We start from the raw sequence: 18,734 nt of genomic DNA, 5'->3' as shown, positions 1-18,734 counted from the left end.
CCAGTTCCTGTTCTGAAAACCTGCTCTGTAAGCAAATAACACTTTGAACCAAAACGCCACTGACCTACTTTAGGTTTAAATTCCAATAACTCTGGGAGCTGGCTCCAAAGTGCAGCAAAGCCTGTGAGCCCAGCCTCCCTGGGCAGCAGTGCCAGCTGTGGGCACAGCTGGGACAGGGCCGTGCTGCCCTGGAGGGGACAGCTGTGGCCAGCCCAGGGCTCAGGAGCCCTCCTCACCCAGCCCAGCCCAGCCCAGCCCAGGGGCACAGTGCTCGTCCCCAATCCCTTCTGCAGCACTTGGCAGCGCAGCAAAGGCTCAGGATCTGCCCTGAAATTGGGCTGTCCTTTTCCCCCCAGCTCCTTTCCCCACCCCATGGAATTCCCTCTGGCCTGACCCATGATGGGTGGACACAGAATGCCCCAGTGTCCCCAGCATCCCAAATATCCTGTGTCCCCAGTGTCCCCAGTGTCCCAAATAACCGCAGTACCCCCAGTGTCCCCAGCGTCCCCAATATCCCCAGTGTCCCCAGTGTTCCCAGTGTCCCCAATATCCCCAGTGTTCCCAATATCCCCAGTGTTCCCAGTGTCCCCAGTGGGCTGGGCTGCACAGCCCCCCAGGCACGAGGGACACGCTGCAGAGCTGGCAGGGCACAGGCTGGCACTGTGCCCACTTCCCACCAGGACCTTGATAAAATGATCCTTGCAGGGAACAGCGTTATTTTTGTCACGTCCTCATTTTCTAAACAGGAAAATATTCCATTAGGAAAGTGTCCAGCTCCCCTCTGGAGGGTTTTGGCTTTTCCAGGCAGTGGAATGAGGGGGTCTCTGCACCCCTGGTGCCAGCCAGCAAATCCCCCAAAAGCCTCTCCCTGCAACATCCAGGGCAGAAGTTTAAATCAACATTTAGGGACATTTAGGAGCCCCCTTTAAGGCACAGATTCCCCCTGTGTGACACCAAGGACACGCTGTTTGCTGCTCCTGCCTGCCAGCTTGGAGCTGCCCAGGTAGAACAGAGGCTGGTCCCACCTGTGCTGCCCTCCCTGGCTGGGCTGAAGGGTGGGCACAGCCCATGGAGCAGAAAAATCCAGCAGTGCCCGACCCTTCCCCACTCACGGACATGTGGGAGATGAGGCAACAGCTCTGTGCAGTCCTCGTGCAGCTGCTGAGCCCTCCTTGGCTGTGCCACACTTGAGGAGCTGGCACCAGGGGCACAGGACAGGGCAGTGCTGGCACCAGGGGCACAGCACAGGGCAGTGCTGGCACCAGGGGCACAGGGACAGGGCAGTGCTGGCACCAGGGGCACAGCACAGGGCAGTGCTGGGCACCAGGGGCACAGGACAGGGCAGTGCTGGCACCAGGGGCACAGGGACAGGGCAGTGCTGGCACCAGGGGCACAGCACAGGGCAGTGCTGGCACCAGGGAGAGAGGGACAGGGCAGTGCTGGGCACCAGCAGCAGTCCCTGTGCCTCTGTGACCTGCCCAGGGCAGTGATGCTCCCCAGGCCCTGCAGGTCACCACAGGGACCAGGTCACCACGGCCCGGCCACGTGGCCAGAGCTGTCTGCACCCTGTGTCCATCACAGCCTGGGGGAGGCTCCTCTGGGCCCAGCCCAGCAGGCACAGCTGGGCTATGGAACCAAACCTGCATTATTTTATTCATTTTCAATAGGACAGGTCCTTAACACGCCTTGCTGGGCTTTAGGGTTTCCTTTCCTTTTTCTGTCCTAATTCCCTTGAGTGTTTCAGGGTGACACCACCTACAGCAGCTTGTGCCCGGGCAGATCAGACACCCTGGAAATGTCCTGGGCCTGCTGTGGGGCTGTTCTGCAGGAGGGGCAGCTCCCCTTCCCTCCCAGGCCCTTTCAGGGCAGCTCTGCTCGTCCCGGATCCTCCAGCACGCACCCGCGGCATGGCCAGCGCCTGCCGTGCCCCTGCCCCTGCCCCGGCCAGCAGGGAGTGTGCCAGCCCCGGGCCCTGAAACCGGAGCCGTGCCCCTGCCCCGGCCAGCAGGGAGTGTGCCAGCCCCGGGCCGTGAAACCGGAGCCGTGCCCCTGCCCCTGCCCCGGCCAGCAGGGAGTGTGCCGGCCCCGGGCCGTGAAACCGGAGCCGTGCCCCTGCCCCGGCCAGCAGGGAGTGTGCCGGCCCCGGGCCCTGAAACCGGAGCCCCTGGAAGCCTCCGCGGGGCTGGGAGCGGGGCTCAAACTGTGCCCAGCCCGGCCCGGGCAGAGCTCCCGTCCCGAGAGCATCGCCAAGGGCACCCCTGGCACCGAGGGCACCCGTGCCCAGCCAGCTGTGCCAGGAGGATGCTCAGCTCTGGCAGAGGCAGCCCGGTGTGGCAGCTCAGCATCCCCTGTACCCTCCTCCAGAGCGATTCCAGGCAGATCTCCCGGCCGGCGGCTCCGGAGCAGCATCCCCGCCCTGCCCGAGAGCATCCCCGCCCTGCCCGAGAGCATCCCCTCCCTGCCGGAGCAGCATCCCCCTCCCTGCCGGAGCAGCATCCCCGCCCTGCCGGAGCAGCATCCCCCTCCCTGCCGGAGCAGCATCCCCTCCCTGCCGGAGCAGCATCCCCCTCCCTGCCGGAGCAGCATCCCCCGCCCCGCCGGAGCAGCATCCCCGCCCTGCCGGAGCAGCATCCCCGCGCTGCCGCAGCCCAGCCTCCCCTCCCAGCCGATTCAGGTCAAGCCGCGGCTGCTGACGCTGCTCGGGAAGTTCAGGCCCAGCTCTTCCCCCCGATGACGTTAAACTCCTGCGGCTCCCCCGGCCACAAAGCCCGGTTTAATCAAAGTTGCGATTAAACCTGACAACATCCTCCTGCAGACTCTCCTAAGTAAGATTTAGAACAGCTAAAATTAGTCTAATTTAGTGTTAATCATTAATCGTTTTATCCACACTTAATTCAATTTAAATGTCCACACAACGAGCTTGCATAGACTTTGTTACTGAAATCTAAACCAAAATTGAATTAAATGTTGTTAAATTAGATCAACGCAATCTGAGTGCTGCCATGAGAAGTGTTTGCCAGAGATGGTTATCAGCTGATTGGTTAATGCTCAAAGTTATCCTGAGCTCTGTGTCAGCCCAAAAGCTCCAGCTCTCGGTGCTTTGGGAACACATGGACATCTCCGTCAGTATTCTACCAACAAAAATGCCCTTCCCAGCCCTCAGGAAAAGACTTGCAAACATAACATAAGCAGGCAACAAAAACCCGGCCCGAAAAAACCAAAACCACCCGAAAATCCCTTTTGTAGGTGAAAAGTCACGATGACAGTGCCCTTTGTGTCAGGGGCAGGGAGCAGCTCAGCCGCTGCTGCCGGGGCTGGGCAGGGCCGGGGCAGCCCCCACCGCTCCCTGGAGCTGGAGGGGGCAGCACGATGACCCCCAAAGAGCCACGGCAGGAGCCGTGACCTTGAACTTCCCCTGTCTGGCCGCTGTCTCCTCCAGCTATCTTTTCTCCAAAAGATTCTTTTTGAGTGTTGCAGAAGAGAAAAAACACAGCCCGAACTCAGGGATCAGCGGCAACCTCGGCTGCCAAGTTGGCAGAGAAGATAAGGACCCTTTATTTAAAGTAGAAAACCCCAGACACTGCGGAGCGATAGACGAGTCTTTAGCAACTTTTACAGCCAGTCTTGCAATACAATTTCCTAAGCAGACTCAAAACTTGCAAAAAAAGCCCCAAAACCCCCGAGTTTTCACCAGGAGCGTTTCCCTGGAGCGCTGCGGGGGCAGGGGCAGCCCCGGCCGGGAGGGACGTGCGGGATGTGAGGAGCCAGGGCTGAGTCACTGCCCCACACCCGGCACGGCTCAGGGACAGGGGAAACCCCGCTAATAAAACCCCACTCATTCGAGGGCCCTGCTCCTTTTTGGGGTGGCCAGCAGCGCCCACAATCTCCTGGGCAGGGAACCGAGCAGTGTGGGGGCATCAAAGCTGAGGAGGAGGAGGGGAGGAAGGGAGGAAGGACATGAGCTTTACCTCCTTCCACACGCACCAACCTCTCCCTAAAACTGCTGCTACAACATCAGCTGGTGTTTTAATTTCTGCACGCTGCCTAGCAGAGCAATTCTCAGCCACAGGGATCTGCCCAGGAGTCTGTCCCAGAGTCCGTCACCTCCCGGAAATCCCAGCAACTTCTCGTGGCTTTAGCAGCTCTCTGGGCTCAGCTGAGGTGTGCGTGGAACCCAGAGGATCCCGGCAGCCAGAGCAATGTCTGCTCCGATGGAGCTGCCGCCAGAGCAGATGATGGGGGTGATGATGATGATGATGATGCAATCGTTCTTGCATCATCAGTAATGCCGGGGGTTATTGGTGCAACACTGCCTGGCTGCAGCCCAGGATGGGAGCAGCACCGTCCTGCAGGTGGCACAAAGGGGGGGACACAAAGGGGGACACAAAGGGGGTGGCACAGATTCAGCACCAAGTGCAGGAAAAGTCAAGAGCGGATCTGAAGTTGATGTAACTTCTCCATCTTTGGAGTTTCCCAGAGTTCTCTCGCTCCCAGGAGGTCAGGGGCTGTCACACCTGCAGAATCACCTGCTCATGGTTCCCTTCGCGTGAGGCACCTGGAGAAACCTTCCAGAAGCATGTCACACCGCAGCCCAGGTGACACTGTCACACCTTGGCCTGGTGACACTGGCATACCTTAGCTACCTTAGCCCAGGTGACACTGTCACACCTGGGCCCGGTGACACTGTCACACCTCGGCCCGGTGACACTGTCACACCTCAGCCCGGTGACACTGTCACACCTGGGCCCGGTGACACTGTCACACCTGGGCCCGGTGACACTGTCACACCCCAGCCCAGTGACACTGTCACCCTTCAGCATCCCCGGGGCGTTTTCTCGCCCCCTTCCCCACAGAGGGGCGGCCAGGCAGGGACATTTTGCTGAACTGGCCACACGCAGCCCCAAGCCCTGACCCAAACGCTGCCCTGCTTTGGGAGCTGGGGACGCAGACCCTCTCCCTGCCTCCCAGGCAACCAGCAAAGCTTCTGTGAATATATGAAATATTTATTGCAGAAGCAGGAGCAGCAAGTCAGGCATGGGATCTCTGGTTTGGAAATTAGACTGAGGCAGTCTTGGGGGGTTTTTTGGAGGAAGGAAAAAAATAAGTTTTTAAGAGAAAAAGGAGAAATGGAAGGAGGGATGGGAAAACACAAGGAGAAATGGAAGGACAAAGAAATTGAATGGAGAAAAGAAAGAATAAAAAAAAAAATTACCAAGTGGGGGAGGAAAGGGTTTAAAAAAAAATTAAAAGTTTTTTTCCCCCGTCTGGCCGGATTAGGGGCAGGAGCTGCCAGGCGCGGGGGGGCCAGGCTGGCCCGAGCTCCGGGCCCCGCTCCCGGCCCGGCCCCCGCCCCGCCCGCCCCGCCGGCGATAAAAGGCGGCGGCGGCGGCCCCGGGCAGCGGCTGCAGCGGAGCGGCTGCGACAGCGACAGCAGCACAGCCCCGCAGCGACACCGCAGCGCTCACCGCAGCGCTCACCGCACCGCTCACCGCAGCGCTCACTGCACCGCTCACCGCACCGCTCACCGCACCGCTCACCGCACCGCTCACCGCAGCGCCCAGCTCAGCACAGCCCTGCAGCAACACCGCAGCGCCCGCCGCAGCGCACGGCCCGCAGAACAGCGCCGGTAAGGGCTGCGAGGGCACGGATGCCATGGGATGCCATGGGACGGGACGGGACGGGACAGGATGGGACAGGACGGGACGGGACAGGACGGGACAGAGCGCTGCGCAAAACGCGTGGGACCAGCAGCGTGTGTCCCCCACGGCAGCCTGGGCAGGGGGGCTCTGTCCTGGGCAGGGGGGCTCTGTCCTGGGCAGGGGGGCTCTGGCTCTGTCCTGGGGCACCGCGGGGACAGGGTGGCTGCGTTTTCCTGAAGCAAACCCTCAGCAAAACCCCCTGCTCCCCATTTAAAGCGCAGCCGCGGGTCTGCGGGGAGCTCGGGGAGCCCGGAGAGCTCTGCCACCACCGCAGCTGGCTTTAGCTCACGTCCCTCTCCCTTCTCTTCCAGAAGCCACATCTGAACCCGCTGCCGCCGAACTGAAATGGAAACCATGCACGAGCTGATCCCCTTCGCCAAGGAAATGCTCAGCCAGAAGCCCAACAGGAAGATGGTCAAGCTGTACATGCTGGGCAGCGTGCTGGCCTTCTTTGGGGTGGTCATCGGGCTGGTGGAGGCCGTGTGCAGCCCCTTCAGCTCCCAGGCCAGCCTGGAGGAGGAGGAGGAGAAGAGCAAGCCCGCGGCGGCCCGGGAGCAGCGGGCGCCGCCGAAAAGGGAGGATTTGGTGCTGGCCAAGGGCAAGGCGCCGCCCGCGCTGCAGAGGGCTCTGGTGACCCGGCACCACGCGTCCTAGGCACGGCTCAGAGACTCCGCCCGCCCGGGGGGTTCCAGCACCGAGGGAAGGCTCGCCCCAAGGAGGCTGCACCGTGAGACTCGCCACAAGTGAAGGGTTATATTTGCTGCTGTGCAGCAGTGGGGAAAAATACCTTTTGTTGGTATAAACCTGTGCACCATGCACAGCGTGGTTTCTTATTTTTCTTACGGACGCGTTTTACACCATTTTGCAAGATCAATAAATATTTTATATGGTACCAGTGCTCTCTCTTGCTGCTTTTATTTTCAAAGCTTTCTGGTGCTGCTTTGCAGAGGTTTTGCTCACACCTCTGGCTGCTTTTGCAGGGCAGGGGGGACGTGGGGGACAGTGGAGGAGACAAACCCAGAGAGGCTGCTCTGGGGGCTGTTCTGTCTGTCTGTCTGTCTGTCCCTCTGCTCCTTCCCCAGGGGCCAGCTGGGGAGGAGGTGGCATTTGTGTCACACGGGTGCCGCATGCCCCGAGCTGGAGGTGGGGTTGGACTTCAGGGGTTATCTGGGTTCAATGGCACAGATTTGTCTCTGCCGTGGCCACGTGTGCACAGAACTGGTTTTAAATAAATCAGAACTCCACTCTTGCCCTGGCAGCCCTCCAACAGGCTCGCTGCCGCACAGCTAAAAATCTTAAAACCAAAACCCTTCCACCTTTCTGGGATCTTTCACAAAGCCACCGCACACACCTGAGTGTGCAGGGTGATGCTGGACTCCAGAGTCACAGGGTGTCACACATGGAAAAACACGGAGATGGCACAGGCAGCCTGGAGGGTGTGGAAACTGCTCCAGGCTTCAGGCTCCACTCAGAGCGCTGCCAGGATCATTAGAGGACTTTCACCTATTTAAAAAATGTTCTGGGGCTTAGCAGGAATCTGTTGCATTTGGGACTATGTCATGTCAGTCAAAGTCTCCAGGCAGCCACAGCTGAGTGATCCTGACCACACTGCAGAGGGAGGGCAGGCAAGCAGGCCCTGCCAGTCCTGACCAGGGCAGAAAATCCTCTTTACCAGCTCAAAGACACCCTCAGGGGCAGGTGCAGCAGGATGCACACCTCGAAGGAACAGGGAGATGCACCAGCAGTGCTCCACTCTCCAGCTAACAGCAATTGAGCCAAACACCGGATCATGGAAAGTGAAAAAGCCCTGCCAGACCTCAGTGCCCAAGGCACAGCTCCTCCCAGAGCTGCACAACGTAAGATCAGGACCTGAAAATATCAGAATACAGCTGAAGTTTGCTATTTCATTTTCATCATTCACAACCCACAATTCATTTTGTTGACAATTATTTCTGTTACCAAAACAAACCCAGCAGCACAGAGTGGAGAAAGAATCCTACCCAGTATCTGCCCAAAAAATCTGCTCAAGCTTTCAAATTTAAAGTACTTTTTCCTCAATTAAAATGATAGATTAATTTAAAATAGAGTTTGAGAATTACTTCATCTAGTCTGGAACGAAATGACTTTAGTCTGTAACTAAATGCCCTTTGGTGTCTGGCAAGGCTGAACAATCCCGCCCCTCACTGATACCGATGGAAAACTCGGGAATTCGGGCCTGAGGGAATCCATCAGCTGAGGAGCCCCATGGCCCTGCCCATCCCGGCTTTTAAAGAGGTTTTACATTTCCAGCAGGGCTGGAATTCCTGGGCACACCTGGTGCAGGGAGCTGGGGGCCCGTGGCTGTGGCAGAGGTGGATGGAGGCGCTCCCAGGGCCGCTGTGTCCTGCCAGCTCACACGGATCACAGCCAGGTGACAGTCCTGGGCAGCCCGGAGCCGTGTCCTGCCAGCTCACACGGATCAATCTCACCGAGGTGACAGTCCCAGCCCCACCCGGGCAGCCCGGGGCTGTGTCCATCACCCTCGGTCCCCAGGATCACCTCTCCCCTGCCAGTCCCGGGTGTCTCACCCTGCCCCGCAGGAAGGGGCGCTGGGGAAGGGAGGACAGGGAGCTCCTGGGGTGCCCGGGGGGCTCCAGGTGAGCCCGGCCAGGCTGCCCCCCAAAACTCCCGGGGTTGCTGCCCACTCCTCCTCTCCCCAGTGCTCCAGCCCCGCGGTGATGAGCTTAAAGCAAAGAGGGTTGGGAACAGTGAAAATAGCCGCTCCTAAGACAGCTAAGGGGATTAGACAGCTAAAGCACAGCCCTGCTGCTGCCCTGCTCCTGCCCTGCTGCTGCCCCCGCGCTGGGCGCCGCACCCAGCTCACCCCTCCAGGCCAGCCCGGGCTCAGCCCGTACAAAGTCTGGTGAGTCTCTGTCTGTAGCCATCCTTCAAAGATCTGATTTCAGCCTGGAGCTGGCAGCCAGCCCTCATCCCCTGGAGCTGGAGGCCACTCTGAGCAGCAGCCCTCCCCTCCCAGCTCAGCCACTCCAAAGGCAGGGGCTGGATGTCTTCAGAGAGCCCTCACTGCTATTTGCAGCGTGGACACTGGGTACTCCAGGGGCTGCCAGGCTAAATTTAGGGGTGCAGATAAGAATATCAGCCTCAGCCACCCAGCTCCAAGGGCACTGGGAACGTGGACAGTGGCCAAGGCTCCGAGCAGCCACTGTTCCAACAATGAAATTTCAAGGCAGCAATTCCCAATTTGGTCACACAGAGGAAAAAACACAAATTTAGGGCTTGGAAATCACTTAAACATCACAGTATTCTCTCTAAACCAGCAGTGTGCAGAAATGTGCTGTCAAACCAAACCAAAGCCATCCCACAATCCTCTCATCTCCCTTGGGATTGGGAGTGCATTTCCAGTGGTGCAGCCTGACAGCCATGGGGGCTGCAGGATGTGCAAGGAGAAAAGAAACTGAGGGCAGCCCCTGATACTGTGATGGCCCTGCCTGTAGAGAAAGGAATTGGAGCTGCGTTCATGGCAAAGGGCACTGCGACAGCTGGGTAGGGAAAATAATATTTTAATGCCTATGAGAGAAAGGAAAGCAAGAGGGGAAAGGGAAAAAAAAAAGAAAGAAAAAGGAAAATCATCTGCATTTGACCAAGATTTGATAATGATTTGAAAAAAACCAAATATCACTCAAAAAAGGGGAAAAAAAAAAAAAGCAGAATCCAAATTCCTGCCAAGTGTTTTGAGCCTTGGAGCTGCCTGCACAAACCTGCCCGAGCCCAGCCGTGCCCTGGAACGCGCTCCCTGCAGGGCTCTCCCAGCTCCCCTCGCCCCTCCGCCGTGTCTGGCAGGACAAGTTCCAGCCCAGAGTGGGCAGCAGGGCAGGAGCATCCCCGGGAGCACAGCCCAGCTCCAGGGCACAGCAGGGACCTGCGGCAGGGGAATCCACCAGGGGCCATCCCAGAGAGGTGATCCAGGAGCAGCGGGGCTCTGTCACAGAGGGCACAGCTCTGGGCACGGCTCTGGGCACGGCTCTGGGCTCTGCCCCTCCAAGGCTCGCAGAAAACCCTTCCCTGTCACCCTTCCTGGGGCTGTTTGGGGTGCAGTGTGCTGCTGAGTCCCTGCTGCCAGCCCCCAGGGGCAGGAGCTGCCTTGGGGCACGGAGCAGCCCTGCCCAGGGAGCCCAGGACCAGCTGGGGGTGTCCCCGTGCCGGAGCCTGGCCACATCCCTGCCCAGGGCCTGCAGGAATAAAGGACAGTGTTCAACCACCTGCACTGGGCTCCCTCTGATGTTCTCCAAGTGAAACTTGATGCTGCTCAGCAAAGACACACCTCTTCCAGGGTGTTGTGCAAAATTCTGCATTTTAATGTAGGACAGGAAATATGAAAAGAGCCGGGCAGGACCCAAACAGCGCCGCTGGCCAGGCCGAGCAGCAGGGAGCAAACCAAAGGCTTTGCTTGGCTTATCCATCCACCCACCCGTGATTTTCCAGGCCTTTGGAAGCTGCAGCTCCTCAGCTGATGGGTTTTTAAAGGGTCACACTGCTGCTTCCCTCAGGAGCAGCTCTGCAGAGGGCTTTTTGTTCCTTCCTTCTCTCTCGTGCTGTATTTCCTGACTCCACAGTGGGATGGGTCGGTTGCAAAAGATTCTCATTCCCTTCCTGGGATTGGTTTTGGCCTTCTGGTTCTATTCTGCGAGGGACACCTTCAAACCGGGTAAGTATCCAAAGGCACTCTGACTTTAAGGAAAAAACGACCAAAAGCCGCATTTGGGTGTTTTGCATAGAAACCGGTCAGAGCTCGGACCAAGGCACGGCCGAGCCTTTGTGTGGTGGCAGATACTGGAAAGTGGCTTTAACAAAGATTTAAAACCAAACTGAACGAGGACCGTGCAGAAAAACCTCCTGAGGGAGCAGGTGAGGCAGGGGCGAGAGGGAGAGGGCACTGAGTGCTCCATTTTCCTGCGGGCAGCAAGAGTTTACAAACGGGGCTTGTAAGTGCTAAAGTTTGGAGCACGCACTCAGTGGGTTGCTTTTATTACAGAACGGTTGGGGCGTTGATAAATTGTGCCCTGGCTTGTGGAAAAAGCTGCTGGAAGAGCCCAGAGGTGTCCCCGTGTCACTGCATTCCCCGGGGAGCTGCAGCAGCTCCACAGCTTTTTCCATGAGATGGGAGAGCCCTGCTGGTGCTGGATGCTTTGCACTCACAGGCTCGTTCCAATGAACTGCTGATGTGAAGGGCACTCAGGGGTTTATTATTTCTTAGTTTGAAGTTTCTCTAATAGCACGAGGCTAACTGCCAGGGCTGTGCCTGTGTCACAGAGATGCTGCGCGGGAAGCGGGTGATCGTGACGGGAGCCAGCACGGGCATCGGGGAGCAGATGGCGTATCACCTGGCACGGATGGGCGCCCACGTCCTCCTCACGGCACGCACAGAGGCCAGGCTGCAGAGTGTAAATGGGCAGCGCTCGTGGTCACGGCAGGGCTCACCCAGACACGGGGCCAGGACCTCCCAGCACAGCCACAGCCACACCCACGGCACAGGTCCCACCCGGGCAGGGGGACAGACCCCTGTGCTCTGGGAACTCCTGCACACACAGCTAACAGTCCCTCCTTCACACACAGCTCCCTGCACTCCACGCCAGTGTCTGAGCTGCACGCACATCCCCACACACTGCAGGCTCCTGCTCCTGTTCCTGCCCCTGCTCCTGTCCCTGCCCCTGTCCCTGCTCCTGTCCCTGTCCCTGCCCCTGCTCCTGTCCCTGCCCCTGCCCCTGCTCCTGTCCCTGTCCCTGCCCCTGCCCCTGCTCCTGCAATTCCAGCCCAGCCCGCACTCAGGAGGAGCCAGACCGCCTCGGGTAACGCGCTCACCCAAGGAATCATTTTCCAGGCTCCCTTTGAAGCTCACAAGGCCCCAAACACACTCCCAAAAGTGCAAACCGCTGGTTTTAGGTGGGGACACATCACAGGGAGCTCCAACACCCACACCTGAGAGCCAGCGGGCTCGGGGGCAGGGAGGGGGCTCCAGGGCAGGGAGGGGGCTCCAGGGCAGGGAGGGGGCTCCGGGGCAGGGAGGGGGCTCTCTGGGGAAGGGAGGGGGCTCCAGGGCAGGGAGGGGGCTCTCTGGGGCAGGGAGGGGGCTCCTGGGCAGGGAGGGGGCTCTCTGGGGCAGGGAGGGGGCTCCAGGGCAGGGAGGGGGCTCTCTGGGGCAGGGAGGGGGCTCCTGGGCAGGGAGGGGGTTCCCAGGGCAGGGAGGGAGGGGGTTCCCAGGCAGGCAGGGAGGGGGTTCCCAGGCAGGCAGGGAGGCTGCTGATCCCGCTGTCGTGCAGGTGGTGCGGCGCTGCCTGGAGCTGGGAGCAGCCTCGGCGCGCTTCGTCAGCGGCTCCATGGAGGACACGGCCTTCGCCCAGCACGTGGTGAGGGAGGCTCAGAAGGCACTGGGTACGTCTGAGCCCGCTCTGCACAGGGCCAGCATCCCGGCACGGCCGCTTGCCACGTGCAAAAAGGGAGAGACGGGAAAAAGTCTCCCCTAACTCTGCCCTTTGCAGCCCTGCTCCTCTGCCTGCACTGCTGCCTCTCAAACGGAACTGCGCTCTCGATTTCAGCTCCGTGGCCCCCTGGCATCCTGTTGCAGTGCCACAGCCCTGGATTTCATCAGCCCAGTGCCAGGGTCCGGGGGATCCGGCAGCCCTGGCCACTGCGGCCAAGGGTCACGGCTCAGAAATGCATCGGCTCCGTGGGGAGCGCTCCCTCTCCCTCCCCGGCCCACAGACAGCTCAGGGGTGATCTCCCTTGGGCCATGGCATTTGTGTTTCGAACTAAAAAAATATATCACAACAAAATATTTACTGGCAGCGACCATCCAGGCTGTATCCCTGCTCCGGAGATAACGGGCCACGGCTCTGACCCAAAAACCCGATTTCCTTGGATTACACTTATTCTGCTCCCAGAAAATGTTGTTTTGCTGGTTGCAGCCCTCTCCCCCAGCACTAATGCCCATTTTTCTGCTTGCAGGAGGCCTTGACATGCTGATTCTGAACCACGTTGGTGCGTCCTACTTTGGCTTTTTCGATGGGGACGTTGAGCACGTCCGGAAGCTCCTGGAAATCAACTTCCTCAGCTACGTGGCCATGGCCACGGCTGCCCTGCCCATGCTGAAGGACAGCGAGGGCAGCATCGTGGTGGTTTCATCCATGGCAGGTGAGTGGGCAGTGTCACCAGGCTGCTGACATGGGACTCACCCAAAAGGCACCTGGGCTGACTGCCAGAGGCAGCACACAGAGACACCAGGACCCTCCAGGAGCCATAAGTCCTTAACACTAAAACCCCACCAAAACCAGCCCCAACACCCAAATCCAGATGGGTCTGGGGACCTCTTCAGTTTTCTCTTAATTTGTTTTCTGCTCAATCCAATCTCCCCATTTTGGTTTTTGACCAGCACTGCAGCTAAACCCCACAGCTGCTGTGCTGGTCAGGGCTCTGGTGAGCAGCTCAGGCCAGGGACAAGAGTTTCAGCTTTGCTCCATCTCTCCCCTCTGAGGGTTTTGTGGTTCCTGTGGGCTGCCCATGCCCTGAGCAGAGATGTGAGCCATGACTTTGGCCTTCAGGCACCAGTGTGACACTTCACTGGTAAAATCCTGTCTCTAAGGAAGAGCAGAAGAGCAGCTCAGGCAGAGCAGCCTCGTGTCCTAACACAGAATTTTGCTCTGTGCCAGGTAAAGTCGGGTTCCCCTTTACCGTCCCCTACTCTGCGACTAAGTTTGCCCTGGATGGATTTTTCAGCTCCCTGAGGCAGGAGTTCACCATTCAGAGCATTAATGTTTCCATCACGCTCTGCATCCTCGGCTTCATCGATACAGGTGAGAGCAGAGCTGTGCCAGCCCTGCTCAGGGCTGAGCATCCCCACCCCATCTCCTTCTCCTGCTCCCCTCTGCCACCACCTCAGCCTTTCACCCCTGCCGCAGCCTCTCTGGGGGATCCCACCTGTCTGCCCCCAAAGAACAGCCCCAAAAGCCATTTCCTTCCCCGTGCCATGTAAATCTGGGCACTGCTTACAGGCTTGGCACAGCCCAACACCCCTTTGGTGCCCGCTGTCCCCTCATCCCCAGGGGTCCCCGCTGTCCCCTCATCCCCGGGGGTCCCCGCTCTCCCCCATCCCCGGAGGTCCCCGCTCTCCCCCATCCCCCGGGGCTCCCCACACTCCCCCATTCCCCGGGGGTCCCCGCTCTCCCCCATCCCCGGGGCTCCCCACACTCCCCCATTCCCCAGGGGTCCCCGCTCTCTCTGCATCCCCCGGGGGTCCCCACACTCCCCCATCCCCGGGGGTCCCCGCTCTCCCCCATCCCCGGGGGTCCCCGCTCTCCCCCATCCCCGGGGTCCCCGCTCTCCCCCGTCGCGGGGTGCCGGCGCTGACGGGGGCGCGCAGAGCGCGCAGTGCGCGCTGCCGCGGAGGTGCTGCAGGAGCGGCCGGCGCCGCGGGACGAGTGCGCGCTGGAGATCCTCAAGGGCGCGGCGCTGCGCCGGAGGGAGCTCTACTACCGCTACAGCTCCACGCGGCTGCCGCTGCTGCTGCGGGACTGCGCCGCCGAGCTGCTCGATTACCTGGTGCGGAGCCGCTACCGCCTGCCCGCGGCCCCCGCCGCCCCCCGCCCGCCGCACTGAGCCCCGGCCCGGGAGGGTCCCGACCCCCGGCAGGGTCCCGTGTCACCGGGAGGGTCCCTTGTCACCGGCAGGGTCCCGGCCAGCCCCGTTCCCGGCCGCCACCGCCACCGCCCGGTTCGCGATGCGCTGGCGGCACCCGCAGGGCCAGAGCGGGGCCCGCGGCGGCGGCTCCGTGCCCTGCTCGCCCCGCCCGGCCGCGGAACGCTAATTATTGAGCTAATTATTGAATAAAGTGTATTAACCGGACAGCTCTGCACGTGCTGGCGGGGCTTTGTGGCCTTTCTCAGCTGTTCATGGGCACAGCTCCTCTGGGCGCTGCCAGGGATCCAGGGCAGCCCCAGCTGCTCTGGGTACCCTGTGCCAGGGCCTGCCACCCTCACAGGGAACAATTCCTTCCTAATTTCTCCTTACCCCAAGATCACCCACAAACCAGCACACACAGAGTGGATTCTGCCCTTTAAACTTTCAGAAAATCAGCCTCAAAGCCATTTAATGCCGCCTGCCAGCAGACACTGAGCAGTATCACAACCCTGGGAAAGCTGAAGGTCTTTCCTATTCATCCATTTGGCTCTTTAGCTGCCTCTTGCAACCCATGGATTCCTCAACAGGGATATTTTTTAGGGGTTAGAGCCACCCCATAAACTGCCAGTGTTGCACCCATGGTGATATCCCAGAGGATAAACCAGAATCATCAGCAGTGGTTGGAGAATGGAGCCTTTGCCAGCCCTGCTCTCCCCAGATCTGGCTATGAACCTCACAAGAGTGCTGCTCAGCAAATCCTCGTGCAGCCAGCGAGGAAGGGAAGGGCTGCTCCTGGTTTAGATGTGGGGTGGGGAGAGAGGGATGTCCACTGGCCCCAGGGATGTCTGCTCGGAGGGGACACTGCTGTCCCAGCCCCCAGACCACGACCCTCTGCGGTGCTCAGTGCCGTCCCTTCAGCTCTCTCCAAAAGCACACCTGGCACTCCTGGCAGGCCAAGGGTGCAAAGGGACAGCCTAAAGTCCAACGCCACACGCTTCATTAGGTTAATGTTTGCTAAATCACTGGCAGGGCAAAGAAAAGGTCCAACAGCAAACTTGTGTGAGATAAGAAGCAGCTCAAAACCTCCCAGCCCCGTTTGCAAGTTCCAGCCACCTTCACCTCCCCGTGGGGCTCGTCTCGTTCCTGCTTTACCTCTGCAAAGGGATGGGATTGCTGCTGAAGATTCTCATCCCTTTGCTGGGAGCAGCACTGGCCTTTTATTTTTACTCAGCACCCGAGAACTTCAGCGAAGGTAAGTCTTGGGAGACTCCACAAGAGCCACCAGAGGGGCAGCGTGGGCCAGGGACCTGGACGGGCCTGGCAGAGGCAGGGAGGGCTGAGGGCCGGGAGGGGAGGTCAGACTGCTCCAGGCAAGGGGTCAGAGCACGGGCAAAACTCACAGGGCGACACTGGCTCTGCTGGGACACAGTGTCTGACCCCTGTAAATGACTTATTCAGGAAACAAGCAGCTTTCCCACCTCAAACATTCAATCCTTTTGTTGGCCAGCTCTCCCTGGCCAGAGGTGCAGAGCTCAAGCCTTCCCACCCCGCTGGGATTGGGGCCAGGCTCCAGCAGGGTCTGACGAGGCTGGCAGGGACGGGGAGGAGCCGCGTGCCCACGAACACAGGGGCAGCGAGGGCTGTGCCAGCGCTGAGCTCTGCTCCCTCCTCGGCAGAGCTGCTCCGGGGGAAGCGGGTGATCGTGACGGGAGCCAGCAGCGGCATCGGGGAGCAGATGGCATATCACCTGGCACGGATGGAGGCACACCTGCTGCTCACGGCACGCACGGAGGCCAGGCTGCAGAAAGTAAATGGCGAGGGAGGCGTGCTGGGCTGGATGTGATATTCACCCCAGCCCGGGCACACGGGCACAGCGGGTACCCTGCAGACCCCCCCAGGGCTCCCCAGCACCACCCTGGGCACAGCGGGTACCCTGCAGACCCACCCCAGGCTCCCCAGCACCACCCTGGGCACACGGGCACAGCGGGTACCCTGCAGACCCACCCCAGGGCTCCCCAGCACCACCCTGGGCACACGGGCACAGCGGGTACCCTGCAGACCCACCCCAGGGCACCACCCTGGGCACACTGGGTACCCTGCAGACCCACCCCAGGGCTCCCCAGCACCACCCTGGGCACAGCGGGTACCCTGCAGACCCACCCCAGGGCTCCCCAGCACCACCCTGGGCACACCTGGTACCCTGCAGACCCACCCCAGGGCACCACCCTGGGCACACTGGGTACCCTGCAGACCCCCCCCGGGCTCCCCCAGCACCAGCCCTGCCTGGGCCAGGACCGGAGCAGCCTGGGCTGGGGTTCCCTGCAGGGGAGCCCATGGGAGCCCGTTCTGTCCCAGGTTGTGGAGCGGTGCCTGGAGCTCGGCGCTGCCTCCGCCCGCTACATCAGCGGCTCCATGGACAACCCCGCCCTGCCCGAGGAGGTGCTCAGGGAGGCTGAGAACACCTGGGGTAGGTGCTCCCTCCTCCCCCAGCGCAGCCCAGGCTGGCGGAGGTGCCGGCTCGTGGCTGGTGGCACGGCTCTCTGCCCCCAGGCGGCCTGGACATGCTCATCCTGAACCACATCGGCCAGAGCGGCTTCACCTACTTCAGCGGGGACGTGGGGCACGTCCGCAGCCTCATGGAGACCAACTTCATCAGCTACGTGGCCTTGGCCACGGCTGCCCTGCCCATGCTGAAGGAGAGCGAGGGCAGCATCGTGGTGGTTTCATCCATAGCAGGTGAGCTCCTGCCCACAGCCCTTCCTCTGCCCGCCCCGGATCCTGCTGAGGCTCTGCTCCAAAAGGCAGAGGAAGCACCGCAAGCAGAGCTGGCACTCAGGGGCAGCACGTGATTTAGCTCTTTGGTGCACAATTCAAATCCTCTGGGAAATTTATCTTCTGTCCTGTCAGGCTCTTGGCACCCTCTGATCACCTCCACACGCTGCAGTGCAGGTGATTTCACAGGCAAGGCCGCACACTGAACACACATTTGCAGTACATGCAGGGATACAGAAGCAGTATCAGCTGCTCTGGAAGGCCCTTTGTGCCATGTGTCATATTTTGGACATTCCTGAGTGTGCTTTATCTCAGGCCTCCATGACAGTTTATTCCAACACCCTAAATCCCAACGCTGGAGCTACTGGCAGGGCAAGGGGAAGGGAGAGCTGTGCAGCCTGGTGCCTGCCCTGCACCTGAGCCCCAGCCCTGTGTCTCTGCTCCAGGTAAAATTGCTGGCCCTTTTACTGCTCCCTATTCCGCAACCAAGTTCGCCTTAGATGGATTTTTCAGCTCCTTGAGGCAGGAGCTCATCATAGACAAGGTCAACGTTTCCATCACACTCTGCATCCTGGGCTACATCAACACAGGTGAGCTCAGCCCTGCCAGGACCCCGTGGCTCAGCCCATTCCAGCACAGCCCAGCTGAGCCCACCCCCGTCCCTGGGGCCAGCCTGCTCTGCCACTGCTGCTGGAGCCTCCCCTGCCTCTGCAGCTGTGGAAACGGGACCCCAACCCTCCAAAAAGTGCGGCCTGAGGCCTTGGACTCTGCCAGGCTCGCAGTGAACTCAGGGCAGGTCCTGTGGCCTCCCAAGAGGTGGAAAGCAAAGGAAAGGAAAGGACATCTTATAATTGTCATTGCCACTGTCCTAAGCCTCGTTACACAGGTCCGGTCCCCGGTCCGTGGGTTGGGGTGCCCCAGCCGCCGCAGGGAGCAGAGGGTGCCCTGTGCGTCCCCCTGACCCATGCCCGTACCGTTGCAGAGAGCGCCGTGCGGGCCGTGTCCCAGGTGATCCCGGACACGCCGGCCCCCAAGGAGGAGTGTGCCCTGGAGATCATCCGGGCCGGGGCGCTGCGCCGCCGGGAGCTGCACTACCCCGCCCGGACCATCGGCAGCATGCTGCTGCTCCGCAGCCTCGCCCCCGAGCTCCTCGACTCGCTGGTCCGCGGCAGCTACCGCCTGGAGAACGTCCGGAGAACATAGCCCTGCGCCGGGCTGGCACACCTGGGGCCGGGCTGGCACACCTGGGGCCGGGCTGGCACACCTGGGGCCGGGCTGGGACACCTGGGGCCGGGCTGGGACACCTGGGGCTGGGCTGCCACACCTGGGGCCGGGCTGGCACACCCGGGGCCATCATGGCACACCTGGGGCCGGGTTGGCACACCCGGGGCCATCATGGCACACCTGGGACCGTGCAGGCACACCCAGGGCCATCATGGCACACCTGGGGCCGTGCAGGCACACCCGGTGCCATCATGGCACACCTGGGGCCATCATGGCACACCCAGGGCCATGCTGGCACACCTGGGGTCGTGCAGGCACGCCTGGGGCCGTCATGGCACACCTGGGGCCGTGCAGGCACACCCGGTGCCA

At 60.7% G+C, this 18,734-nt stretch overlaps 2 protein-coding genes across 2 annotated transcripts; both read left to right on the top strand.

Moving 5' to 3' along the window:
- Nucleotides 1-5,386: 5,386 nt before the first annotated feature.
- G0S2 (G0/G1 switch 2) lies at nt 5,387-6,591 on the top strand. Its single transcript, XM_084220826.1, has 2 exons — nt 5,387-5,626; nt 6,011-6,591. Exon 2 carries the CDS (start codon nt 6,045-6,047, stop codon nt 6,351-6,353), a length of 309 nt encoding a protein of 102 aa, XP_084076952.1. The 5' UTR covers nt 5,387-5,626; nt 6,011-6,044; the 3' UTR covers nt 6,354-6,591.
- Nucleotides 6,592-10,316: 3,725 nt separating this feature from the next.
- On the top strand, nt 10,317-18,344 carry HSD11B1 (hydroxysteroid 11-beta dehydrogenase 1; the record flags this gene model as incomplete). Its single annotated transcript, XM_084220845.1, has 13 exons — nt 10,317-10,404; nt 11,010-11,140; nt 12,017-12,128; nt 12,702-12,887; nt 13,403-13,546; nt 14,113-14,334; nt 14,420-14,551; nt 15,532-15,621; nt 16,046-16,176; nt 16,725-16,836; nt 16,920-17,105; nt 17,588-17,731; nt 18,124-18,344. 13 exons carry the CDS (start codon nt 10,317-10,319, stop codon nt 18,342-18,344), a joined length of 1,899 nt encoding a protein of 632 aa, XP_084076971.1.
- Between the last annotated feature and the right edge of the window lie 390 nt (nt 18,345-18,734).

The sequence above is a fragment of the Fringilla coelebs genome, assembly GCF_963513975.1.
Source record: "Fringilla coelebs genome assembly, chromosome: 23".
In the NCBI taxonomy this organism is placed as follows: domain Eukaryota; kingdom Metazoa; phylum Chordata; class Aves; order Passeriformes; family Fringillidae; genus Fringilla; species Fringilla coelebs.
Note: the sequence above shows the minus strand (reverse complement) of the source record. Positions and strands in the feature narration are given on the sequence as shown.